Source organism: Neodiprion pinetum, chromosome 3 (assembly GCF_021155775.2).
Source record: "Neodiprion pinetum isolate iyNeoPine1 chromosome 3, iyNeoPine1.2, whole genome shotgun sequence".
NCBI classification, from domain to species: Eukaryota; Metazoa; Arthropoda; class Insecta; order Hymenoptera; family Diprionidae; genus Neodiprion; species Neodiprion pinetum.
Window position 1 is genome coordinate 1,049,656 of NC_060234.1, and position 26,811 is coordinate 1,076,466.

Below are 26,811 nucleotides of genomic sequence, written 5' to 3' on the forward strand. Positions count from 1 at the left end.
TTAGCATCCAAGCTTTCTGAATTATGTTGAAAATTAGTTCCAAAAACGTGTTTCGTGTCAGATATAGATCTACTATATCGGCGATACGAAAACGTCTTTCCGGAGGGATCGGAGAAGAATTGAAAAACAATCGCAAGATGGCACTGAATGTCACATTTGAGAAAGAATATCGGAGTGGCGCAGGTGCCCGAGGAGTCAGGTGCCATTTGAAAGAGTTGGTAAGTGAAGTATCCGGCTGCGTTAATACGTGTGGGAACGTGAGTGAGCAACAGGTGACTGGATGTCAACAAAGTGAAGTTAATTAAAAATCGCATGGCAGGTAAATTTGGCGGGCGCGCGATGCGAGCTCAATGAATTATACCGCGATGTTTCTTGTCTATCTGTAATAGAAAAATATAAAAATTAACTGGTGAACAGAAGAGTAAAGAGCGAAGCCAGCGAAGCTAAGGAAAAGAGAAAACAATCATGCATATGCGCGCGCGCGCGCGGTTATTATATTATTATGCGTGAGTAAATAAATAACAACGACGTATGCACGATACACGTATGTATATTAAATTGTATATGCACGTAACGCGCGTCGCAGTTCGCCGAGAGCACAAGGCTGAAGTTAGTAACGTTTACTCAACGCAACACGATGGAAAAAATCGTCGCTGTACAATTTTAGAACGTCTTCCAAGGAATTTGCTTAACGAAATATGAAACATGTTTTCTTTGTTACGAATATTAACTAGCTGAATTCCGCACAAACCTAAGGATCGAAGTAATGATTTTTCCTAAATGTAGATCGTTAAAGTAACGTTACTACCTTCAACCTCGTCCGAGAGATTGGATAGTCTGCCGTAAAATTCCGACACGCTATCAGAGAGACGCGGTGACGAGTGGGAGGAGAAACCGAGGAAACGGAGCCCAACTGCCTCGGTCGTCTGCCTGGCATTAATTTCTCCGCGATAAGTAGTCAAATAAATTTCTATTATTTACACCGCAGGCTGGGTGTGCCGCTTGCCTCCCCTCGTCTTTCGCCTTGCCGCCCGTCTGCCCACGTATTCGCATTCGCGTTCATACACGGGCCCGGATTCCTGTGATCGACACCTCGAGTCGTCATTGCTTTCCTTATTTACCCCGATAAAACACCTCTGCCGTCATTCCCCCTATTGTTCGCGCCTGCAGCGAATAACGGGCCTCGACGTTCCGTAATTAGGCTCGTTATACCGCTCGATGAGACCTCGCGATGATCAGATAACCTCACTTTAAACCATCGGCTATTTTCCTCCACTCCCTCCGGGATCTGTCATACGCTGAGGTTAGGTTGGTTTCGTTCTATTATCGTTACCGTAATATCGTAATATTATTGTTATTATAACATATCTTATGCTGTTTTCGATTCTTTCGCAGTAATGTTTTTAAGACATCTTGTTACGGGAACTACAGAACCGATGACTCTTTCAGAATTTTATCCTCAGCCAAGTTACTTATCTAATCTAGCAATAATACAATGATTACAATCCGGATAGAAAGATAGTCTCTAATTGTCTACTAGGAAAACTAAATTCACTGTAGTACTGACATTTTTAATCCTATTTTCAGGAATTTTATATAAGTTGGAAACAAGCCTGGATGCGGACATTCATTGATGCAACATTGATGCTCGTAGACAGTTGCAGACTCCAATTGCACCGAGATGGATAGAGCACACGGAGCGACCTATGGCGGGGGTACCGCCAACCTGCAGGAGTACTGGGACGAGTATAAAAAAATGATCGAGGAAACCAAAGTACTGGATGATTATCTGGACGAGGAATACGGACCTCGTAGTTACGACGGTAGGAATCATATTTGGAATATCAATATGAATTATAATATAGTTATAGACAATATTAGTCATGTACCTTGTAGCCCGAGGCAAGGCCGTGTCTGAGTCATTATAACTTCACCGTGCTGACTCTTGTTATTTGATCTAGTTGAGGTGTATTTCATCGACAATGCTCCATTTAGCAAAGTGAATAGTCAGCAAATGCTGAGGAGACCTTGGCAATGTTGATGAGAAAAAAAAATGAATGTGATAAAAAATGGATATGATATAAAAGGAAGAAAAAAAATATTGTTTCTATACAATTATAATCGGCCGTTTGATATTCTTCTGTTGTTCGTTATTTATTTTTCAATTTGTCTCAAGATGGGGAAGAGGAGGCTGAATGGTTGCGAGCCGCTGGACTTGGGGAATTAACTGAGCCGTGGAAAGCTGGGAGGGAGATTCAACCTGAACAACTCGGCGCAGTTCTTCGTCCTTTGTCCAGGGCTCAGGCTGAAGCGGTTCGACGTCGTGTCAGATCTCTGAACCACACGGTCAAGCAACGATTCAATCAAAAACAGCGAGTTCGGAAACCGGATATTAGAGACGTTTTCAAAGATGTCGAGGTGTGATTCCAGGCCTAATTCAAAAAATACTGAAATAATCAATCCAGAAATTAGTTACTGAACAGCCTTCATAGCTTTTACTTTGATCCGTACAATTAACCTCAGGTTTCAAGCACGGGCACCAGGTCTCGCAGTGCGACACCAGATTCCCTGGATTCAGTACTTGGGGAAACATTGGAGACTGCTTTGCCGCCGTCACCGCCTAGAGTTACAGTCGACGTTCATCAGAGCAGGTAAGCTGAGTGAATAAAATATCTGACGTCTTTTAAGTTCACTGGCCACAATTTATACGCATAAACATCTGCATTTTTGTTTTACTTTCAGCGAAAATGTGCCGAGTTTTGTATCAATATTCCACCGCCCTTTGACTGAGGAAAAAGAAGCTGTGCGCCGATTACCTAGTGCTCCAACGTCCATTTCAAATCAGACAACACATCCAGCTCCGGCTCCTATTCCTATTCAGGAAATATTCAGAAGAGCTGGGAACTGGTCGCAGAAAGGAGACGTTGCCGGAAATTCGGGTAGGTTTACATTTGTTACACATATTTTGCAAGAATCGTTTAATAAAAAAGACTGCCTGTTTCACTGCGGTTTGTAATATAAACTTCGAAATCAAGATGAACATTTCACTTGAGTAGAAAATCTTTTTTATGCAGAGGGAATAGAACTCACTGCCTACCAACGTCTCGGCACTATTCATCTTTCGAGACCAACGATACAGAGAAGAAGCGGTAGCGATCCGAGTGAAGTCGCAAATACTGCTCACCTTGATGTAGAGCCTGCAGGGAAGCTTTCAGCAGCTAAGGAACACGCTACTCTGAGGTATTGCCATGTGATGATTTGTTGAAACGAAACTCACAGAATGTGCGATACTCTTAAAAATTTTGTGAAAATTTACACAAGTCACTAATCATTTTTTTTTTTTTTCTTCCAAAACCAGGAGAAGCTCCGGAGGTCATGCGACTGTGACGCGGAGTCATAGTAGTTTGTATGGGTTGAGCAGATCTGGGGACGAGAATTTGATCACGCATCCGCTGAACCGAACCGCGTCCCACGGGCACCTGAGTTTCGAGGAAATGTGCAGAACCAACGAAGCAAAGTCCCAGGTGAGAGAAACTGATCTCAGAGCAACAATCGAGCCGAAAATCGTTTGAATGTAAACGTTTTTTGGCTCTTCAGGTCTGGGGTTCGGAGGTGCTTGCGGTTGATGACGGATATCCGAAGTATGGAGTGGAGTTACTGTCTCAGCGAGACCTGACCAGACTTAGGTCGCTTCTGTGGCTTGAGCTCACTGCCGTTTTCGATAAGTACAATGTTCCCTTAACCAAGAGAAAGCCCAATAAACGCAGGAGTAAAGGTAAGTGGTTTAGATAATTATGAAAGAAATTGTTTTGACTTCAAGTTCGAGTGGTTTTATCAAATTTCTTTCAGCAGGAAATTTATTCGGAGTATCTTTGTCCACTCTCCTGCTCAGAGACAGCCAATTGACCGCCGACGAGAGCAACGTTCCGTTGATCTTTCAGAAGCTCTTACACGAGCTGTCTAAACGAGGAGTTCGGGAAGAGGGTATCCTCCGCGTCGGGGGACACAAGCAAAAAGTACGAACAATGTCGAAGTACTCAGGGGTTTGAAATCGAATAGTAACGATTGGTAACATGTCGTGTATTGTTTCTAGGTTGAAGCGCTTTGCGCGGAGTTGGAGACTGACTTCTATTCGAAATCTAAGGAGATCGATAAATTACTGCGGCGCACACCGTGCCATGATCTTTCGGCGGTGCTGAAAAAATTACTCAGAGATTTACCGCAGCCTCTTCTCACTGTTGAACTTATAGATGCTTATTATCAGAGTCACGGTTGGTACCTGAAATTACGATAGGTGCGATTTAGGGTGCGATAATGTTATTTAATCATGTTTTTACCGTTTTGTGTTTTAGGAGTGAAAACTCCTGGCGAACTGTCGTATTCGCTGAATCTTTTGGTACTTCTTCTACCGGTCGAGCATCGTTGCACTTTAAAGGCACTGCTGAATTTCCTTAAGCTGGTCATTCACAATCAAGGCTCAAACAAAATGTCAATTCACAACGTGGCGATGATTGTCGCCCCGTCTCTGTTCCCGCCTCGTTATATATATCCGAGGGATCAGTCCGACCTAACAGCCCAAGTTAACATGGCCGCTGTGTGCTGTCAAGTGACAGAAGCTCTTCTAAACAATGTTGATAACCTGTGGTACGTTCCTAACGATCTGATTAATCAACTCCGTAGACAAACCGAAGAGGAACGGTACCGTAAGTATAAAAAGAAGTACTACTAAATCTCAGGTACGCGTCCGTCAAGTCGTCGATATGATGAGTTTCAAACGTTAGACTAGGAGATTGGTTGTAGAATATTTTTCAAGTATTTTACTTTTTGTTTGATTATTTACTCCTTTGTTTTATTCACTTTGGTGCCTAAAATTAGAATAATCGTTACCATGTGTTTTCACGGCATTCACGGCCTATCCCGTTGTAGCACGTAACCGGTAATCGTATACGTACCTATATCAATGATGAAATAAATCATTAAGGATGCATTCAGTTCATGCGAAAAATGATGCAATTTTTTTTCTTTGTTTAACATTATTTTTATCATAGTTTTTCGTATGTTTTCTACAATAAAACGACTAACGAGGTTAGCATAGAGATATTGCAGAACCCCTGATAATATTGTTTTATCCTTCAAAATAAATTTCAAGAGAGGTTTTTCACTGTTTATGCTAAAATCGCAAACTGACTGATCAAATCTTGGGAACTTTTCGAAAATCGCAAAGATATATGTACAATATGTTGTATATTTTGACCAGCCAGTAGAATATCGTAATTTACAATTATATCATAACGAAAATAAAAAGTAACTTACAGATCTTTTATGCTGAGTTGTATAAGGAAGAATAGTTGTAAGATCATTAATCGTTATCATTATTTCATACTATTTATAGTTTTTATTCTTTGTCGGGATCTTGATAACATTAAATATTTATATTGAAAATTGTTGGAGGATAAATAGTTTTCGTTATTCTCATTTATTTATTTTGTTGCTTCTCCTGTATTTGTCACAGACTGATTGGAACTGTAAACTGGCGTTTAATGGGAATTACCGATATTTGTTTCAAAATTTATACTCGATAATTTGCAATTAATGTAGATCATAAAACCTAGTACTTAATTATTCTCAGTTACATATTTACGCGTGCTATAAATTTCTATGATTTTATGTTGTTAATATTTATTATTTTATCACTTTACTATTATGTATATTACATAAACGTATACACAAAGACAAAATACTGTTTCTGGCTATTGCTCAATTCATCTTTTCGCGTAGCACGAAATAATATTCTCCCGTATGTGTTAGAGTCTCTTTCGTTATCAATCGTATTCTTGTATAATCCGATCGCAGAAGTTTCATAATACAGATTAATATTGGCAGATTATTATCTTTTTAATTTTTTCGGTTTTCTATTTTTAATTGGTTCTGTCAGACTTTTATTAATTTTTTCGATCAATATTATTGGTTTCCCTTATTCCATCATGCGGTTTCTTTCCCCTACGTGTAAGAATTGAGCGTGAATGAGATCGATGTTTATGTTACTAGATAGTAACACTACGAAATTGTTGTATAAGGTTTATATACAGTCACGTAATAATATTTGAGTAGTTTTATTTATTCGTACAATTGTAATTGTACAGTCATATAACTATCGAAATTCCACGAGAATTGTACACGATCCGGTTGGACAGGGATACTAGAATGATTAAGAAAATGAATACGTTTACTTTATGAGTAGACGAAAAGAAGGCGTATCGTCTAAATCGTAAATCGCTTTACCATCATACAATTGCAGCAGGCTTGCTCTGAATAACTACTGTACTACACCGTTTCAACGAACAGGAAACCATTTTCTGACCGGTTGGACTGCTTGAATTTCGTATTAGTTATGGTGACATTTATCATTATGACTATAATGAAAATGTTTGATTTCTTCCCTTTTAGGTACCTTCTTATGAAAGTATGTTTTCAAGTAGGCATGATTGTTGGACTCTCCGTACTTACCCCACATTATTATCTCATTGTGACTTGATATGCGCCATATTATTGTAAGGATCTGTAAATACACGCATTCGTTAAATATTATATGTACACCCTATACTAATAAAGTGCCAAAGAAAATACTTGTGCATTTGCTTCGTGTAACCATCCTATCCTGAGTTTTATCAAGTTGAGATTCTGTGGCATCGATTCTGTCCGACGAGTATAACAATGTGCTCGCCGTGCAAGAGAGAAGAAATCCTAGTATTCCTTGAAACTGTTCAACTTTCAACTCGGAAAATCTAGAAGTGTTACCCTTGCTGTCTTACGATATTGATGTCAGGGGATTTTTGGTCGCGAATTCGATTAGTATGGTTCTTTCCTGACTATTTGGACCACCAGAAACTCAGAAAACACAGTGAAAATAGCGTGGAATCAGCAGGAGAGAAATAACGAAGGAAAAAGCACCTGCTGAAGAATGTCGGAAACACAGGTTCTCGTTTTTCGGCTCTAACTTTTGATGCGTTGGCGCAGCGTATTGGGACTGCGCCAAATCGATTCCTGTCGCAAAATTATGTCGAAATAGTGCATGAAAGAATTTATTCCGGCACTTTTCGAAATCGCGAAAATTTTCGCCAATAATGCAAAGGGGTGGGCCTTACTTTTTTTTTGGGCGAAAAACTTTTGGTCTCAGATTCGATTTAAATGACCCTTATCTGACCAATCGGACCCTCAGGAACTCAGAAATCGCAGCGAAAAAAGCGTAGGACCAAAAGGAGAGAAATGGCGAGGGAAAAAGCACCTGCTGAAAAGTGTCGAAAACACAGGTTCTCGTTTTCCGGCTGTAACTTTTGATGCGTTGATCGCAGCGTATTGGAACTGCGCCCAATCCATTTCTCTCGCAAAATCACGTCCAAATAGTGCGCCAAAGAATTGATCCCAGCACTTTTCAGAATCGCGAAACTTTTCGCCAAAAATGGAAGCCTTACTTTTTTTTTGGGCGAAAAACTTTTGGTCTCAGATTTCATTTGAATAACCCTTATCTGACCAATCGGACCCTCAGGAACTCAGAAAGCGCAGCGAAAACAGCGTAGGACCAACAGGAGAGAAATAGCGAGGAAAAAGGACCTGCTGAAAAATGTCGAAAACACAGGTTCTCGTTTTTCGGCTGTAACTTTTGATGCGTTGATCGCAGCGTATTGGAACTGCGCCCAATCGATTTCTCTCGCAAAATCACGTCGATATAGTGCGGCAGAAAAGTGATTCCAGCACTTTTCAAAATCGCGAAAATTTTTGCCAAAAATGAAAAGGGGTTAGCCTTACTTTTTTTATGAGCGAAAAACTTTTGGTCTCAGATTCGATTTAAATGACCCTTATCTGACCAATCGGACCCTCAGGAACTCAGAAATCGCAGCGAGAAGAGCGTAGGACCAACAGGAGAGAAATAGCGAGGAAAAAGCACCTGCTGAAAAATGTCGAAAACACAGGTTCTCGTTTTTCGGCTGTAACTTTTGATGCGTTGATCGCAGCGTATTGGAACTGCGCCCAATCGATTTCTCTCGCGAAATCACGTCGATATAGTGCGCCAAAGAATTGAGTCCAGCACTTTTCCAAATCGCGAAAATTTACGCCAAAAATGGAAAGGGGTTAGCCTTACTTTTTTTTTTAACGAAAAACTTTTGTTCTCAGATTCGATTTAAATGACCCTTATCTGACCAATCGGACCCTCAGGAACTCAGAAATCGCAGCAAAAAGAGCGTAGGACCAACAGGAGAGGAATGGCGAGGGAAAAAGCACCTGCTGAAAAATGTCGAGAACACAGGTTCTCGTTTTTCGGCTGTAACTTTTGATGCGTTGATCGCAGCGTATTGGAACTGCGCTCAATCGATTTCTCTCGCAAAATCACGTCGATATGGTGCGGCAGAAAAGTGATTCCAGCACTTTTCAAAATCGCGAAAATTTTCGCCAAAAATGGAAAGGGGTTAGCCTTACTTTTTTTTTGGGCGAAAAACTTTTGGTCTCAGATTCGATTTAAATGACCCTTATCCGACCAATCGGACCCTCAGGAACTCAGAAATCGCAGCGAAAAGAGCGTAGGACCAACAGGAGAGAAATGGCGAGGGAAAAAGCACCTGCTGAAAAATGTCGAAAACACGGGTCCGCGTTTTTCGGCTGTAACTTTTGATGCGTTGATCGCAGCGTATTGGAACTGCGCCCAATCGATTTTCCTCGCAAAATCACGTCGATATAGTGCGCCAGAGAATTGATTCCAGCACTTTTCAAAATCGCGAAAATTTTCGCCAAAAATGGAAAGAGGTTAGCCTTACTTTTTTTTTGAGCGAAAAACTTTTGGTCTCAGATTCGATTTAAATGACCCTTATCTGACCAATCGGACCCTCAGGAACTCAGAAATCGCAGCGAGAAGAGCGTAGGACCAACAGGAGAGAAATAGCGAGGAAAAAGCACCTGCTGAAAAATGTCGAAAACACAGGTTCTCGTTTTTCGGCTGTAACTTTTGATGCGTTGATCGCAGCGTATTGAAACTGCGCCCAATCGATTTCTCTCGCGAATTCACGTCGATATAGTGCGCCAAAGAATTGATCCCAGCACTTTTCAAAGTCGCGAAAATTTTCGCCAAAAATGGAAAGGGGTTAGCCTTACTTTTTTTTTGGGCGAAAAACTTTTGGTCTCAGATTCGATTCAAATAACCCTCATCCGACCAATTGGACTCTCAGGAACTTAGAAATCGCAACAAAATGAGCGTAGGATCAACAGGAGAGAAATGGCGAGCGAAAAAGCACCTGCTGAAAAATGTCGAGAACACAGGTTCTCGTTTTTCGGCTGTAACTTTTGATGCGTTGATCGCAGCGTATTGGAACTGCGCTCAATCGATTTCTCTCGCAAAATCACGTCGATATAGTGCGGCAGAGAAGTGATTCCAGCACTTTTTAAAATCGCGAAAATTTTCGCCAAAAATGGAAAGGGGTTAGCCTTACTTTTTTTTTGGGCGAAAAACTTTTGGTCTCAGATTCGATTCAAATAACCCTCATCCGACCAATTGGACTCTCAGGAACTTAGAAATCGCAACAAAATGAGCGTAGGATCAACAGGAGAGAAATGGCGAGCGAAAAAGCACCTGCTGAAAAATGTCGAGAACACAGGTTCTCGTTTTTCGGCTGTAACTTTTGATGCGTTGATCGCAGCGTATTGGAACTGCGCTCAATCGATTTCTCTCGCAAAATCACGTCGATATAGTGCGGCAGAGAAGTGATTCCAGCACTTTTTAAAATCGCGAAAATTTTCGCCAGAAATGGAAAGGGGTTAGCCTTACTTTTTTTTTGGGCGAAAAACTTTTGGTCTCAGATTCGATTTAAATGACCCTTATCCGACCAATCGGACCCTCAGGAACTCAGAAATCGCAGCGAAAAGAGCGTAGGACCAACAGGAGAGAAATGGCGAGGGAAAAAGCACCTGCTGAAAAATGTCGAAAACACGGGTCCGCGTTTTCCGGCTGTAACTTTTGATGCGTTGATCGCAGCGTATTGGAACTGCGCCCAATCGATTTCTCTCGCAAAATCACGTCCAAATAGTGCGCCAAAGAATTGATCCCAGCACTTTTCAAAATCGCGAAAATTTTCGCCAAAAATGGAAAGGGGTTAGCCTTACTTTTTTTTTGGGCGAAAAACTTTTGGTCTCAGATTCGATTTAAATGACCCTTATCCGACCAATCGGACCCTCAGGAACTCAGAAATCGCAGCGAAAAGAGCGTAGGACCAACAGGAGAGGAATGGCGAGAGAAAAACCACCTGCTGAAAAATGTCGAAAACACAGGTTCTCGTTTTTCGGCTGTAACTTTTGATGCGTTGATCGCAGCGTATTGGAACTGCGCCCAATCGATTTTCCTCGCAAAATCACGTCGATATAGTGCGCCAGAGAATTGATTCCAGCACTTTTCAAAATCGCGAAAATTTTCGCCAAAAATGGAAAGGGGTTAGCCTTACTTTTTTTTTGGGCGAAAAACTTTTGGTCTCAGATTCGATTTAAATGACCCTTATCTGACCAATCGGACCCTCAGGATTTCAGAAATCGCAGCGAAAAGAGCGTAGGACCAACAGGAGAGAAATGGCGAGAGAAAAACCACCTGCTGAAAAATGTCGAAAACACAGGTACTTGTTTTTCGGCTGTAACTTTTGATGCGTTGATCGCAGCGTATTGGAACTGCGCTCAATCGATTTCTCTCGCAAAATCACGTCGATATAGTGCGGCAGAGAAGTGATTCCAGCACTTTTCAAAATCGCGAAAATTTTCGCCAAAAATGGAAAGGGGTTAGCCTTACTTTTTTTTTGGGCGAAAAACTTTTGGTCTCAGATTCGATTTAAATGACCCTTATCCGACCAATCGGACCCTCAGGAACTCAGAAATCGCAGCGAAAAGAGCGTAGGACCAACAGGAGAGAAATGGCGAGGGAAAAAGCACCTGCTGAAAAATGTCGAAAACACGGGTCCGCGTTTTTCGGCTGTAACTTTTGATGCGTTGATCGCAGCGTATTGGAACTGCGCCCAATCGATTTCTCTCGCAAAATCACGTCCAAATAGTGCGCCAAAGAATTGATCCCAGCACTTTTCAAAGTCGCGAAAATTTTCGCCAAAAATGGAAAGGGGTTAGCCTTACTTTTTTTTTGGGCGAAAAACTTTTGGTCTCAGATTCGATTTAAATGACCCTTATCCGACCAATCGGACCCTCAGGAACTCAGAAATCGCAGCGAAAAGAGCGTAGGACCAACAGGAGAGGAATGGCGAGAGAAAAACCACCTGCTGAAAAATGTCGAAAACACAGGTTCTCGTTTTTCGGCTGTAACTTTTGATGCGTTGATCGCAGCGTATTGGAACTGCGCCCAATCGATTTTCCTCGCAAAATCACGTCGATATAGTGCGCCAGAGAATTGATTCCAGCACTTTTCAAAATCGCGAAAATTTTCGCCAAAAATGGAAGCCTTACTTTTTTTTTGGGCGAAAAACTTTTGGTCTCAGATTTCATTTGAATAACCCTTATCTGACCAATCGGACCCTCAGGAACTCAGAAATCGCAGCGAAAACAGCGTAGGACCAACAGGAGAGAAATAGCGAGGAAAAAGGACCTGCTGAAAAATGTCGAAAACACAGGTTCTCGTTTTTCGGCTGTAACTTTTGATGCGTTGATCGCAGCGTATTGGAACTGCGCCCAATCGATTTCTCTCGCAAAATCACGTCGATATAGTGCGGCAGAAAAGTGATTCCAGCACTTTTCAAAATCGCGAAAATTTTTGCCAAAAATGAAAAGGGGTTAGCCTTACTTTTTTTATGAGCGAAAAACTTTTGGTCTCAGATTCGATTTAAATGACCCTTATCTGACCAATCGGACCCTCAGGAACTCAGAAATCGCAGCGAGAAGAGCGTAGGACCAACAGGAGAGAAATAGCGAGGAAAAAGCACCTGCTGAAAAATGTCGAAAACACAGGTTCTCGTTTTTCGGCTGTAACTTTTGATGCGTTGATCGCAGCGTATTGGAACTGCGCCCAATCGATTTCTCTCGCGAAATCACGTCGATATAGTGCGCCAAAGAATTGAGTCCAGCACTTTTCCAAATCGCGAAAATTTTCGCCAAAAATGGAAAGGGGTTAGCCTTACTTTTTTTTTGAGCGAAAAACTTTTGGTCTCAGATTCGATTTAAATGACCCTTATCCGACCAATCGGACCCTCAGGAACTCAAAAATCGCAGCGAGAAGAGCGTAGGACCAACAGGAGAGAAATAGCGAGGAAAAAGCACCTGCTGAAAAATGTCGAAAACACAGGTTCTCGTTTTTCGGCTGTAACTTTTGATGCGTTGATCGCAGCGTATTGGAACTGCGCCCAATCGATTTCTCTCGCGAAATCACGTCGATATAGTGCGCCAAAGAATTGAGTCCAGCACTTTTCCAAATCGCGAAAATTTACGCCAAAAATGGAAAGGGGTTAGCCTTACTTTTTTTTTTAACGAAAAACTTTTGTTCTCAGATTCGATTTAAATGACCCTTATCTGACCAATCGGACCCTCAGGAACTCAGAAATCGCAGCAAAAAGAGCGTAGGACCAACAGGAGAGGAATGGCAAGGGAAAAAGCACCTGCTGAAAAATGTCGAGAACACAGGTTCTCGTTTTTCGGCTGTAACTTTTGATGCGTTGATCGCAGCGTATTGGAACTGCGCTCAATCGATTTCTCTCGCAAAATCACGTCGATATGGTGCGGCAGAAAAGTGATTCCAGCACTTTTCAAAATCGCGAAAATTTTCGCCAAAAATGGAAAGGGGTTAGCCTTACTTTTTTTTTGGGCGAAAAACTTTTGGTCTCAGATTCGATTTAAATGACCCTTATCCGACCAATCGGACCCTCAGGAACTCAGAAATCGCAGCGAAAAGAGCGTAGGACCAACAGGAGAGAAATGGCGAGGGAAAAAGCACCTGCTGAAAAATGTCGAAAACACGGGTCCGCGTTTTTCGGCTGTAACTTTTGATGCGTTGATCGCAGCGTATTGGAACTGCGCCCAATCGATTTTCCTCGCAAAATCACGTCGATATAGTGCGCCAGAGAATTGATTCCAGCACTTTTCAAAATCGCGAAAATTTTCGCCAAAAATGGAAAGGGGTTAGCCTTACTTTTTTTTTGAGCGAAAAACTTTTGGTCTCAGATTCGATTTAAATGACCCTTATCTGACCAATCGGACCCTCAGGAACTCAGAAATCGCAGCGAGAAAAGCGTAGGACCAACAGGAGAGAAATAGCGAGGAAAAAGCACCTGCTGAAAAATGTCGAAAACACAGGTTCTCGTTTTTCGGCTGTAACTTTTGATGCGTTGATCGCAGCGTATTGGAACTGCGCCCAATCGATTTCTCTCGCGAAATCACGTCGATATAGTGCGCCAAAGAATTGATCCCAGCACTTTTCAAAGTCGCGAAAATTTTCGCCAAAAATGGAAAGGGGTTAGCCTTACTTTTTTTTTGGGCGAAAAACTTTTGGTCTCAGATTCGATTCAAATAACCCTCATCCGACCAATTGGACTCTCAGGAACTTAGAAATCGCAACAAAATGAGCGTAGGATCAACAGGAGAGAAATGGCGAGCGAAAAAGCACCTGCTGAAAAATGTCGAGAACACAGGTTCTCGTTTTTCGGCTGTAACTTTTGATGCGTTGATCGCAGCGTATTGGAACTGCGCCCAATCGATTTCTCTCGCAAAATCACGTCCAAATAGTGCGCCAAAGAATTGATCCCAGCACTTTTCAAAGTCGCGAAAATTTTCGCCAAAAATGGAAAGGGGTTAGCCTTACTTTTTTTTTGGGCGAAAAACTTTTAGTCTCAGATTCGATTTAAATGACCTTTATCCGACTAATCGGACCCTCAGGAACTCAGAAATCGCAGCGAAAAGAGCGTAGGACCAACAGGAGAGAAATGGCGAGGGAAAAAGCACCTGCTGAAAAATGTCGAAAACACGGGTCCGCGTTTTTCGGCTGTAACTTTTGATGCGTTGATCGCAGCGTATTGGAACTGCGCTCAATCGATTTCTCTCGCAAAATCACGTCGATATAGTGCGGCAGAGAAGTGATTCCAGCACTTTTGAAAATCGCGAAAATTTTCGCCAAAAATGGAAAGGGGTTAGCCTTACTTTTTTTTTGGGCGAAAAACTTTTGGTCTCAGATTCGATTTAAATGACCCTTATCCGACCAATCGGACCCTCAGGAACTCAGAAATCGCAGCGAAAAGAGCGTAGGACCAACAGGAGAGAAATGGCGAGGGAAAAAGCACCTGCTGAAAAATGTCGAAAACACGGGTCCGCGTTTTCCGGCTGTAACTTTTGATGCGTTGATCGCACCGTATTGGAACTGCGCCCAATCGATTTCTCTCGCAAAATCACGTCCAAATAGTGCGCCAAAGAATTGATCCCAGCACTTTTCAAAATCGCGAAAATTTTCGCCAAAAATGGAAAGGGGTTAGCCTTACTTTTTTTTTGGGCGAAAAACTTTTGGTCTCAGATTCGATTTAAATGACCCTTATCCGACCAATCGGACCCTCAGGAACTCAGAAATCGCAGCGAAAAGAGCGTAGGACCAACAGGAGAGAAATGGCGAGGGAAAAACCACCTGCTGAAAAATGTCGAAAACACGGGTCCGCGTTTTTCGGCTGTAACTTTTGATGCGTTGATCGCAGCGTATTGGAACTTCGCCCAATCGATTTCTCTCGCAAAATCACGTCCAAATAGTGCGCCAAAGAATTGATCCCAGCACTTTTCAAAGTCGCGAAAATTTTCGCCAAAAATGGAAAGGGGTTAGCCTTACTTTTTTTTTGGGCGAAAAACTTTTGGTCTCAGATTCGATTTAAATGACCCTTATCCGACCAATCGGACCCTCAGGAACTCAGAAATCGCAGCGAAAAGAGCGTAGGACCAACAGGAGAGGAATGGCGAGAGAAAAACCACCTGCTGAAAAATGTCGAAAACACAGGTTCTCGTTTTTCGGCTGTAACTTTTGATGCGTTGATCGCAGCGTATTGGAACTGCGCCCAATCGATTTTCCTCGCAAAATCACGTCGATATAGTGCGCCAGAGAATTGATTCCAGCACTTTTCAAAATCGCGAAAATTTTCGCCAAAAATGGAAAGGGGTTAGCCTTACTTTTTTTTTGGGCGAAAAACTTTTGGTCTCAGATTCGATTTAAATGACCCTTATCTGACCAATCGGACCCTCAGGATTTCAGAAATCGCAGCGAAAAGAGCGTAGGACCAACAGGAGAGAAATGGCGAGAGAAAAACCACCTGCTGAAAAATGTCGAAAACACAGGTACTTGTTTTTCGGCTGTAACTTTTGATGCGTTGATCGCAGCGTATTGGAACTGCGCTCAATCGATTTCTCTCGCAAAATCACGTCGATATAGTGCGGCAGAGAAGTGATTCCAGCACTTTTCAAAATCGCGAAAATTTTCGCCAACAATGGAAAGGGGTTAGCCTTACTTTTTTTTTGGGCGAAAAACTTTTGGTCTCAGATTCGATTTAAATGACCCTTATCCGACCAATCGGACCCTCAGGAACTCAGAAATCGCAGCGAAAAGAGCGTAGGACCAACAGGAGAGAAATGGCGAGGGAAAAAGCACCTGCTGAAAAATGTCGAAAACACGGGTCCGCGTTTTTCGGCTGTAACTTTTGATGCGTTGATCGCAGCGTATTGGAACTGCGCCCAATCGATTTCTCTCGCAAAATCACGTCCAAATAGTGCGCCAAAGAATTGATCCCAGCACTTTTCAAAATCGCGAAAATTTTCGCCAAAAATGGAAAGGGGTTAGCCTTACTTTTTTTTTGGGCGAAAAACTTTTGGTCTCAGATTCGATTTAAATGACCCTTATCCGACCAATCGGACCCTCAGGAACTCAGAAATCGCAGCGAAAAGAGCGTAGGACCAACAGGAGAGGAATGGCGAGAGAAAAACCACCTGCTGAAAAATGTCGAAAACACAGGTTCTCGTTTTTCGGCTGTAACTTTTGATGCGTTGATCGCAGCGTATTGGAACTGCGCCTAATCGATTTCTCTCGCAAAATCACGTCGATATAAGGCGCTGAAGAATTGATTCCAGCACTTTTCAAAATCGCGAAAATTTTCGCCAAAAATGGGAAGGGGTTAGCCTTACTTTTTTTTAGGCGAAAAACTTTTGGTCTCAGATTCGATTTAAATGACCCTTATCTGACCAATTGAACCCTCAGGAACTCAGAAATCGCAGCGAAAAGAGCGTAGGACCAACAGGAGAGAAATGGCGAGGGAAAAAGCACCTGCTGAAAAATGTCGAAAACACGGGTCCGCGTTTTTCGGCTGTAACTTTTGATGCGTTGATCGCAGCGTATTGGAACTGCGCCCAATCGATTTCTCTCGCAAAATCACGTCCAAATAGTGCGCCAAAGAATTGATCCCAGCACTTTTCAAAATCGCGAAAATTTTCGCCAAAAATGGAAAGGGGTTAGCCTTACTTTTTTTTTGGGCGAAAAACTTTTGGTCTCAGATTCGATTTAAATGACCCTTATCCGACCAATCGGACCCTCAGGAACTCAGAAATCGCAGCGAAAAGAGCGTAGGACCAACAGGAGAGGAATGGCGAGAGAAAAACCACCTGCTGAAAAATGTCGAAAACACAGGTTCTCGTTTTTAGGCTGTAACTTTTGATGCGTTGATCGCAGCGTATTGGAACTGCGCCCAATCGATTTTCCTCGCAAAATCACGTCGATATAGTGTGCCAGAGAATTGATTCCAGCACTTTTCAAAATCGCGAAAATTTTCGCCAAAAATGGGAAGGGGTTAGCCTTACTTTTTTTTAGGCGAAAAACTTTTGGTCTCAGATTCGATTTAAATGACCCTTATCTGACCAATTGGACCCTCAGGAACTCAGAAATCGCAGCGAAAAGAGCGTAGGACCAACAGGAGAGAAATGGCGAGGGAAAAAGCACCTGCTGAAAAATGTCGAAAACACGGGTCCGCGTTTTTCGGCTGTAACTTTTGATGCGTTGATCGCAGCGTATTGGAACTGCGCCCAATCGATTTCTCTCGCAAAATCACGTCCAAATAGTGCGCCAAAGAATTGATCCCAGCACTTTTCAAAATCGCGAAAATTTTCGCCAAAAATGGAAAGGGGTTAGCCTTACTTTTTTTTTGGGCGAAAAACTTTTGGTCTCAGATTCGATTTAAATGACCCTTATCCGACCAATCGGACCCTCAGGAACTCAGAAATCGCAGCGAAAAGAGCGTAGGACCAACAGGAGAGGAATGGCGAGAGAAAAACCACCTGCTGAAAAATGTCGAAAACACAGGTTCTCGTTTTTAGGCTGTAACTTTTGATGCGTTGATCGCAGCGTATTGGAACTGCGCCTAATCGATTTCTCTCGCAAAATCACGTCGATATAAGGCGCTGAAGAATTGATTCCAGCACTTTTCAAAATCGCGAAAATTTTCGCCAAAAATGGGAAGGGGTTAGCCTTACTTTTTTTTAGGCGAAAAACTTTTGGTCTCAGATTCGATTTAAATGACCCTTATCTGACCAATTGGACCCTCAGGAACTCAGAAATCGCAGCGAAAAGAGCGTAGGACCAACAGGAGAGAAATGGCGAGGGAAAAAGCACCTGCTGAAAAATGTCGAAAACACGGGTCCGCGTTTTTCGGCTGTAACTTTTGATGCGTTGATCGCAGCGTATTGGAACTGCGCCCAATCGATTTCTCTCGCAAAATCACGTCCAAATAGTGCGCCAAAGAATTGATCCCAGCACTTTTCAAAATCGCGAAAATTTTCGCCAAAAATGGAAAGGGGTTAGCCTTACTTTTTTTTTGGGCGAAAAACTTTTGGTCTCAGATTCGATTTAAATGACCCTTATCCGACCAATCGGACCCTCAGGAACTCAGAAATCGCAGCGAAAAGAGCGTAGGACCAACAGGAGAGGAATGGCGAGAGAAAAACCACCTGCTGAAAAATGTCGAAAACACAGGTTCTCGTTTTTCGGCTGTAACTTTTGATGCGTTGATCGCAGCGTATTGGAACTGCGCCCAATCGATTTTCCTCGCAAAATCACGTCGATATAGTGTGCCAGAGAATTGATTCCAGCACTTTTCAAAATCGCGAAAATTTTCGCCAAAAATGGAAAGGGGTTAGCCTTACTTTTTTTTTGGGCGAAAAACTTTTGGTCTCAGATTCGATTTAAATGACCCTTATCTGACCAATCGGACCCTCAGGATTTCAGAAATCGCAGCGAAAAGAGCGTAGGACCAACAGGAGAGAAATGGCGAGAGAAAAACCACCTGCTGAAAAATGTCGAAAACACAGGTACTTGTTTTTCGGCTGTAACTTTTGATGCGTTGATCGCAGCGTATTGGAACTGCGCTCAATCGATTTCTCTCGCAAAATCACGTCGATATAGTGCGGCAGAGAAGTGATTCCAGCACTTTTCAAAATCGCGAAAATTTTCGCCAAAAATGGAAAGGGGTTAGCCTTACTTTTTTTTTGGGCGAAAAACTTTTGGTCTCAGATTCGATTTAAATGACCCTTATCCGACCAATCGGACCCTCAGGAACTCAGAAATCGCAGCGAAAAGAGCGTAGGACCAACAGGAGAGAAATGGCGAGGGAAAAAGCACCTGCTGAAAAATGTCGAAAACACGGGTCCGCGTTTTTCGGCTGTAACTTTTGATGCGTTGATCGCAGCGTATTGGAACTGCGCCCAATCGATTTCTCTCGCAAAATCACGTCCAAATAGTGCGCCAAAGAATTGATCCCAGCACTTTTCAAAATCGCGAAAATTTTCGCCAAAAATGGAAAGGGGTTAGCCTTACTTTTTTTTTGGGCGAAAAACTTTTGGTCTCAGATTCGATTTAAATGACCCTTATCCGACCAATCGGACCCTCAGGAACTCAGAAATCGCAGCGAAAAGAGCGTAGGACCAACAGGAGAGGAATGGCGAGAGAAAAACCACCTGCTGAAAAATGTCGAAAACACAGGTTCTCGTTTTTCGGCTGTAACTTTTGATGCGTTGATCGCAGCGTATTGGAACTGCGCCTAATCGATTTCTCTCGCAAAATCACGTCGATATAAGGCGCTGAAGAATTGATTCCAGCACTTTTCAAAATCGCGAAAATTTTCGCCAAAAATGGGAAGGGGTTAGCCTTACTTTTTTTTAGGCGAAAAACTTTTGGTCTCAGATTCGATTTAAATGACCCTTATCTGACCAATTGGACCCTCAGGAACTCAGAAATCGCAGCGAAAAGAGCGTAGGACCAACAGGAGAGAAATGGCGAGGGAAAAAGCACCTGCTGAAAAATGTCGAAAACACGGGTTCGCGTTTTTCGGCTGTAACTTTTGATGCGTTGATCGCAGCGTATTGGAACTGCGCCCAATCGATTTCTCTCGCAAAATCACGTCCAAATAGTGCGCCAAAGAATTGATCCCAGCACTTTTCAAAATCGCGAAAATTTTCGCCAAAAATGGAAAGGGGTTAGCCTTACTTTTTTTTTGGGCGAAAAACTTTTGGTCTCAGATTCGATTTAAATGACCCTTATCCGACCAATCGGACCCTCAGGAACTCAGAAATCGCAGCGAAAAGAGCGTAGGACCAACAGGAGAGGAATGGCGAGAGAAAAACCACCTGCTGAAAAATGTCGAAAACACAGGTTCTCGTTTTTCGGCTGTAACTTTTGATGCGTTGATCGCAGCGTATTGGAACTGCGCCTAATCGATTTCTCTCGCAAAATCACGTCGATATAAGGCGCTGAAGAATTGATTCCAGCACTTTTCAAAATCGCGAAAATTTTCGCCAAAAATGGGAAGGGGTTAGCCTTACTTTTTTTTAGGCGAAAAACTTTTGGTCTCAGATTCGATTTAAATGACCCTTATCTGACCAATTGGACCCTCAGGAACTCAGAAATCGCAGCGAAAAGAGCGTAGGACCAACAGGAGAGAAATGGCGAGGGAAAAAGCACCTGCTGAAAAATGTCGAAAACACGGGTTCGCGTTTTTCGGCTGTAACTTTTGATGCGTTGATCGCAGCGTATTGGAACTGCGCCCAATCGATTTCTCTCGCAAAATCACGTCCAAATAGTGCGCCAAAGAATTGATCCCAGCACTTTTCAAAGTCGCGAAAATTTTCGCCAAAAATGGAAAGGGGTTAGCCTTACTTTTTTTTTGGGCGAAAAACTTTTAGTCTCAGATTCGATTTAAATGACCTTTATCCGACTAATCGGACCCTCAGGAACTCAGAAATCGCAGCGAAAAGAGCGTAGGACCAACAGGAGAGAAATGGCGAGGGAAAAAGCACCTGCTGAAAAATGTCGAAAACACGGGTCCGCGTTTTTCGGCTGTAACTTTTGATGCGTTGATCGCAGCGTATTGGAACTGCGCTCAATCGATTTCTCTCGCAAAATCACGTCGATATAGTGCGGCAGAGAAGTGATTCCAGCACTTTTTAAAATCGCGAAAATTTTCGCCAAAAATGGAAAGGGGTTAGCCTTACTTTTTTTTTGGGCGAAAAACTTTTGGTCTCAGATTCGATTTAAATGACCCTTATCCGACCAATCGGACCCTCAGGAACTCAGAAATCGCAGCGAAAAGAGCGTAGGACCAACAGGAGAGGAATGGCGAGAGAAAAACCACCTGCTGAAAAATGTCGAAAACACAGGTTCTCGTTTTTCGGCTGTAACTTTTGATGCGTTGATCGCAGCGTATTGGAACTGCGCCCAATCGATTTTCCTCGCAAAATCACGTCGATATAGTGCGCCAGAGAATTGATTCCAGCACTTTTCAAAATCGCGAAAATTTTCGCCAAAAATGGAAAGGGGTTAGCCTTACTTTTTTTTTGGGCGAAAAACTTTTGGTCTCAGATTCGATTTAAATGACCCTTATCTGACCAATCGGACCCTCAGGATTTCAGAAATCGCAGCGAAAAGAGCGTAGGACCAACAGGAGAGAAATGGCGAGAGAAAAACCACCTGCTGAAAAATGTCGAAAACACAGGTACTTGTTTTTCGGCTGTAACTTTTGATGCGTTGATCGCAGCGTATTGGAACTGCGCTCAATCGATTTCTCTCGCAAAATCACGTCGATATAGTGCGGCAGAGAAGTGATTCCAGCACTTTTCAAAATCGCGAAAATTTTCGCCAAAAATGGAAAGGGGTTAGCCTTACTTTTTTTTTGGGCGAAAAACTTTTGGTCTCAGATTCGATTTAAATGACCCTTATCCGACCAATCGGACCCTCAGGAACTCAGAAATCGCAGCGAAAAGAGCGTAGGACCAACAGGAGAGAAATGGCGAGGGAAAAAGCACCTGCTGAAAAATGTCGAAAACACGGGTCCGCGTTTTTCGGCTGTAACTTTTGATGCGTTGATCGCAGCGTATTGGAACTGCGCCCAATCGATTTCTCTCGCAAAATCACGTCCAAATAGTGCGCCAAAGAATTGATCCCAGCACTTTTCAAAATCGCGAAAATATTTGCCAAAAATGGAAAGGGGTTAGCCTTACTTTTTTTTTGGGCGAAAAACTTTTGGTCTCAGATTCGATTTAAATGACCCTTATCCGACCAATCGGACCCTCAGGAACTCAGAAATCGCAGCGAAAAGAGCGTAGGACCAACAGGAGAGGAATGGCGAGAGAAAAACCACCTGCTGAAAAATGTCGAAAACACAGGTTCTCGTTTTTCGGCTGTAACTTTTGATGCGTTGATCGCAGCGTATTGGAACTGCGCCTAATCGATTTCTCTCGCAAAATCACGTCGATATAAGGCGCTGAAGAATTGATTCCAGCACTTTTCAAAATCGCGAAAATTTTCGCCAAAAATGGAAAGGGGTTAGCCTTACTTTTTTTTTGGGCGAAAAACTTTTGGTCTCAGATTCGATTTAAATGACCCTTATCTGACCAATCGGACCCTCAGGAACTCAGAAATCGCAGCGAGAAGAGCGTAGGACCAACAGGAGAGAAATAGCGAGGAAAAAGCACCTGCTGAAAAATGTCGAAAACACAGGTTCTCGTTTTTCGGCTGTAACTTTTGATGCGTTGATCGCAGCGTATTGGCACTTCGCCTAATCGATTTATCTCTTGAAATCACGTTAATATGGCGTCGATACAACAGATTACAACATGCCATCCGATTTCCGAAAATCCCACGACAAATCGAACGAGGTCAGTCTCACGTACTTCACTTGTGCGCTCTAATTTTGAGATTGAATGTCATGCCTCGGCGTCTTGTCGTCGTTCCGAGTTCACAAGCACCTTCTGCAGTGTATTCAATGTATCGTACAACAGAATAAAAGAACAGTCATCGATGATATACGTTTATTAATAATATGAGTTTTGCTATGACACTGTCATTGGTGTTTTACAATCATCGACATTACTGTCGTACACAGCAAAATCAATTCACATGATGCATTTTTATCTAAAACTGATATACCAAAATGACACTATTCTCACGACCGCACTTTGTCAGCATTCTGCAATTTCACCCACATCAGTATTTCACCGACTTCACCGATCCCCTCGGACCAAGTTTTTCCATCGAGTAGCTTACTGGATAGAAGCAATCACTTGATTCAGAGCCGCGTCGCCGATTATCGGAGCGAAGAGGCTATTCGCAAGATCGCAGGCGCAGCACGCACTGAGGCTTGGCAGGAGGAGCATTATCCTAGCAATCCTCGTACCGGAATGACTCTGCGGTCCCAGATGTCTCACAAGTCCATCGACCGCCGCGTCTCGTGCTTTTGTCATGAGCATCCGACCGTCGTTGGTCTCCGTTAGTTCTGCAAAACGCGAATTAGGTTGAGTAACGAAAACAAATGACGGTATTTCATCGCCACCGACAAATAGAAGAGAATAAAACAAGCAAAAAACTTGAAACAAGCTCTCACCAGGTCGACACAGCGCGAAGGTCTCCAAGACTGAAAGCTCGACGTGGTCCACCCTTGCCTCGATTATTGCAACTCTGGCCTTCGACAAAGACGTAACCGCAGTTCGACCCAGGATCGAAGCGTGGCCCTGAAGAGCACTGATGTCCAAGGGCCAAATGGCGGCCCTTAGGGCAAAAAGCAGGGGCCATGCTCTCTGGAGAACCGAATTTTGCTCGGCCCTTGCTAAGGATGAAAAGTCGCGGTGCTGCCTGGCGCATCTAACAGCGGCGAGAAGAATCTGTGCCGATACTTCGTACTGGATCATTTCGCCTGGAGAAAAATTTTAATTTCACAACAGCATGAGAACGAGTATGTCTCAAGTTGTTATTAATTCTACGTCAGAGACTTTTACCTACCTGGAATTATCGTCCTTCCAAATTGCGCAGGGTAGTTCATGGGCGGCAGAAGCAACCGATTCACCGTCGAATTCGTTGCCGTTTCATAGACTAGTTTAGGGGTAATCAAAACCGATGGTTCCAAGCTGCTCACTTCGGAAAAGGCGCTCCCAGATGAATTAGAGGATGGTCCGGATGCCGGAGTCCGGGACGAAGGCATCCTCAATCTACGTCGTGGACCTCGCTCTTCTTGAACCGCTGAATGGTTGAAATTCTTTTAATACCACGATTAGATCGCGGTTGAATGGTTTTTATCCCTAGTCGAAATTGCGTTGAATTGGATTTTGGGCTAGTGATCACTGATCAGACCGATGATTGGAGTGAAGTACAAACTGGAGCAGCTCAAAAAAGTGGTGGAATAACTCCGAAATCCATGGAAATCTGGCTGACGAAGAGCGTAATTACCGAGTAGTTAAACCCTCGACATTTCTCACCTACCCACTTCACCCCCGTATCGAAGCCTATATTCGGTAAGAACAACAACAGCCGACGCCTCGAAGCGAGAATCTAGTTACACAAACTCCACCTGTTTCTTACATTCAAATGGTCAGTCTCTCAATTATTAACGACAGCGAACTTCGTCGAGTGATATATCATCCCCGGGGTTAAACACGCGAGGCAAGCTCTATAAAGCGGCTTCCACACCGGGTTTCGAATCGATACCCGAATTCTCAAAGCCAGGTTGACACTGTCCGCAGCTCATTTTTCGCTTCCGTTCGACAGCGAAATCGCAGGCGTTCACAAATATTTATCTTTCTTCGATTTATCGACATTTCCAGTTCACGATGCCGATCTCCATCCTGCAGTTCACCGGATTCACGCCTCCTTCAACGCGGTGTGGGCGACCCTTACCCGTGGAAAAGAGGGCGAGCCAAGTCCACGGAGTGATTTGATTGTCGTTATAACGCGTTACGCTCTGAGCTGTCAGTGCTTTGTTATACTCCACTTTTGCGCCCCTAGTCGTGAACCCCGATGGCTTCGGCGAATGTCCGACGGTAAGGACAATAAGCCAGCGGTTAACTCACACACGGGGACGCTTACACCCAGGATTAAGCCACCCACCACCCTCTGCATTAGTTATAATCGAGCACCCGTTTCCGCATTTACTGATCGAAGTGTCTGTGTGGAGTAATTTGTTATTTTACACGTCATAGACGACGTTTCGCTTCTGCGATCATGTTTGCCCGCACGCCAGGTTCGTAATAACGGCCTCGGTGCGTGAAAGCGAACTCTTAAAATCGATTTTTTTTTTTTTTAATTTCATCTTCGTAATGTACATATAATCAAGTATATCCGCGAAAAATTTCATGTCGATACGACAAATATTCTTGAAGTTACGCGCAGATTTGCAAAGACGCAGAGGAGCGTTTGAAAGTGCATTTGAACTTTGAAAGCGTTTTTCTCAAAACTATGATTTCAAAGACGATGAGCAAGATTTCTCGGAAAGTGCTGAACCGATCGTTCTCAAAAATTTACGCATGCTTTATGAATAAAGCTTTCATTCCTTAATCAAAGATTTTTTCTCGCCGATAAATATTTTCCATTTTATAAACACATCGAGGCAAAAATTTTTAGGAAAAATCGTTTTTTTTTCTTTTTGTTTTGAAAAGTCTCCGTTTTGTTAAAAATTAATATTTTTTTATTCCTTCGATCATAGGCCAGATAATACTTTATAACAACTAAATATTTTTTGATTTTTCATTTCAGGTGATCTAGTCCAGAAATATCTTGCTCAGTGATACACGCGTTTTTTAGAAGTGCTCCGAGAGATCGGCCATAGCAGCTTTGAAAATCAAGTGAAATGTTTCCCCAATATGTATATAAATTTATATGTCAATAAATTGAAATGTCTGTTCGTGAAAAATCCTTGAAAAATCCTTCTCTCGATAAGTATGCTCCTAGTCTTGAAATCTATCGTCGCATTACACTAATGGCAATCAAGTGAAAATAAGTTGAACCAAAATTGGATCTTTGCGTTTCGTATTATAATAATCTTCATCCCAAATAGTGACCAATTCAAACCTGAATAAGTCAATTAACAATGAAGGACAAAATCCCATCCATCATACGTCAAGATTGACCTGAGATTGAACAATTTCACGGAATTCGATCACATCTCGCCCTCTCGAAATAAAAAAAAAAAAAAACACGCTATACATGGCTAGCAATTGAACGGTTACAACGTCACACGAATTTCCTAGCTAACCGTGCAGTTGGTACAGTATTTTTGTTCACCCATCGTGACAGTGATTCTCCGCGTTAAAGGCCTGTCAATTAGTTGACCAACACTCGGTCGCGACACGCGGCGGCTCGTGTCTCTGTTTGCATCTCGTTTCGCTCAAACTCATAATCGGTATACACGTAAAGTACACGGATATAAATGCAGTCGAATTATTTCACGCTTCAACTATTCTGATATACTCTACCTCGAGTTCGAATAACCGGAGAAGGTTTAAAATTTTCTTTCAATAAACAGGAATGGATAAGAAAAAAAATTCGTAACCGAATGCACTCACCTGATATGTTCATGCGGACAGTGAAGCACTTCTTCAAACGGCAATGCGGACACCAGTTTCGCCTCGCTTTGTCCACCGCACAGCTTCCGGTTCCGGCTGAAAAAAAAAAGAGAGAAATTATCATTGATCATTGACGTGGTGATGATTGATCTACGATCGATAGAACCCGCTCACCTATGCAGGTGTAGAGCACTCCGCGACGCACTGATCTTTTAAAAAAACAGGAACATCCGTCGCAGCAGTAAACTCCGTAATGTTTGCCGTAGGAACGATCGCCGCAGACTTTGCAGGAAACTGGAGCCGGCAACGTTCTCCCTAGAAACGGTTTGGGGTAAGAAAAAAAAAAAAAAAAAAACTTAAAAGCTTAAGCTCGTTTCGACTCACCCATGTTTCTTCCTCGATGATTCTTCCGTACCGCTCCACGAGTAGATGAGCGAGCTTATCGGCAATCATAGATCGAGTGAGGTGTCGGGATCCAAGGTGATGCATTTACGGTTCGGTAAGTGCGCAGTAGCCGGCCCTTCGACGTCGTGACGACCGACCTATGGGAGCCAAGTTGTCGAGGCGTTGGACAGTCGTCGCTGACGACGTGTTCTGAAACACCTCGTTCTCATTCACGACAAACTGACTGACCGATCGTTTGTCTTTGTACGTTTTTCTTTTTTTCTTTCTATAAAAGTTCTCGCATGTTTTTAGACTCTCTTCTTTTTTCGCACTGTTAGAACTAACGTGATCCTTTCTGATACATGTAAATTCGTAATTTGACGATAAACTCATTCGTCATATGTCGATAGAATTCTACAATAATTTCAATTCAAATGCTCGTTCATTATTTTTGTACCAGAAGAAAAATGAATAAAATTAATTCTCAGTCCCTTTGACAGACTTGAAATTGATGTGATAGTAATAAAATCTTCAAATATCTGTAAATTACTAACATATATTAAAACGATATAT

The 26,811-nt window shown here is 42.7% G+C and overlaps 2 protein-coding genes across 10 annotated transcripts; one reads left to right on the forward strand and one right to left on the reverse strand.

Annotated features, from left to right (window-relative positions):
- Nucleotides 1-199: 199 nt before the first annotated feature.
- Nucleotides 200-25,178, forward strand: conu (Rho GTPase-activating protein conundrum). Of its 9 annotated transcripts, none has more exons than XM_046616407.2 (12): nt 200-218; nt 1,588-1,823; nt 2,177-2,418; nt 2,524-2,651; nt 2,743-2,939; nt 3,075-3,240; nt 3,359-3,524; nt 3,598-3,775; nt 3,850-4,016; nt 4,094-4,271; nt 4,353-4,703; nt 25,046-25,178. In XM_046616407.2, the coding sequence occupies exons 2-12, from the start codon at nt 1,682-1,684 to the stop codon at nt 25,075-25,077; spliced, it is 1,947 nt and encodes a 648-aa protein (XP_046472363.1). In that variant the 5' UTR covers nt 200-218; nt 1,588-1,681; the 3' UTR covers nt 25,078-25,178. The 9 variants fall into 9 exon arrangements, with proteins under 9 accessions (XP_046472363.1, XP_046472360.1, XP_068990524.1 ...); XM_046616404.2 differs by having other exon boundaries at nt 205-319; XM_069134423.1 differs by having other exon boundaries at nt 205-319; nt 3,853-4,016.
- Nucleotides 22,366-26,364, reverse strand: Hr83 (Hormone receptor 83). The gene is made up of 6 exons (XM_046616409.2): nt 26,239-26,364; nt 26,029-26,169; nt 25,855-25,950; nt 23,300-23,536; nt 22,905-23,213; nt 22,366-22,796 (listed from the first exon to the last, which is right to left on the reverse strand). The coding sequence occupies exons 1-6, from the start codon at nt 26,240-26,242 to the stop codon at nt 22,564-22,566; spliced, it is 1,020 nt and encodes a 339-aa protein (XP_046472365.1). The 5' UTR covers nt 26,243-26,364; the 3' UTR covers nt 22,366-22,563.
- Between the last annotated feature and the right edge of the window lie 447 nt (nt 26,365-26,811).

What these genes read in the sequence shown, in the direction of transcription:
- conu (XM_046616407.2), top strand. Translation starts at nt 1,682, where the DNA reads ATGGATAGAGCACACGGAGCGACCTATGGCGGGGGTACCGCCAACCTG. An exon ending in ACGTTTTCAAAGATGTCGAG is followed by an intron (nt 2,419 to 2,523) that starts GTGTGATTCCAG and finishes AATTAACCTCAG; the next exon opens with GTTTCAAGCACGGGCACCAG. An exon ending in TCGGGGGACACAAGCAAAAA is followed by an intron (nt 4,017 to 4,093) that starts GTACGAACAATG and finishes TATTGTTTCTAG; the next exon opens with GTTGAAGCGCTTTGCGCGGA.
- Hr83 (XM_046616409.2), bottom strand. An exon ending in TGTCCGCATGAACATATCAG is followed by an intron (nt 23,537 to 25,854) that starts GTGAGTGCATTC and finishes TCAACCATTCAG; the next exon opens with CGGTTCAAGAAGAGCGAGGT. An exon ending in TGGAAGGACGATAATTCCAG is followed by an intron (nt 23,214 to 23,299) that starts GTAGGTAAAAGT and finishes ATTTTTCTCCAG; the next exon opens with GCGAAATGATCCAGTACGAA.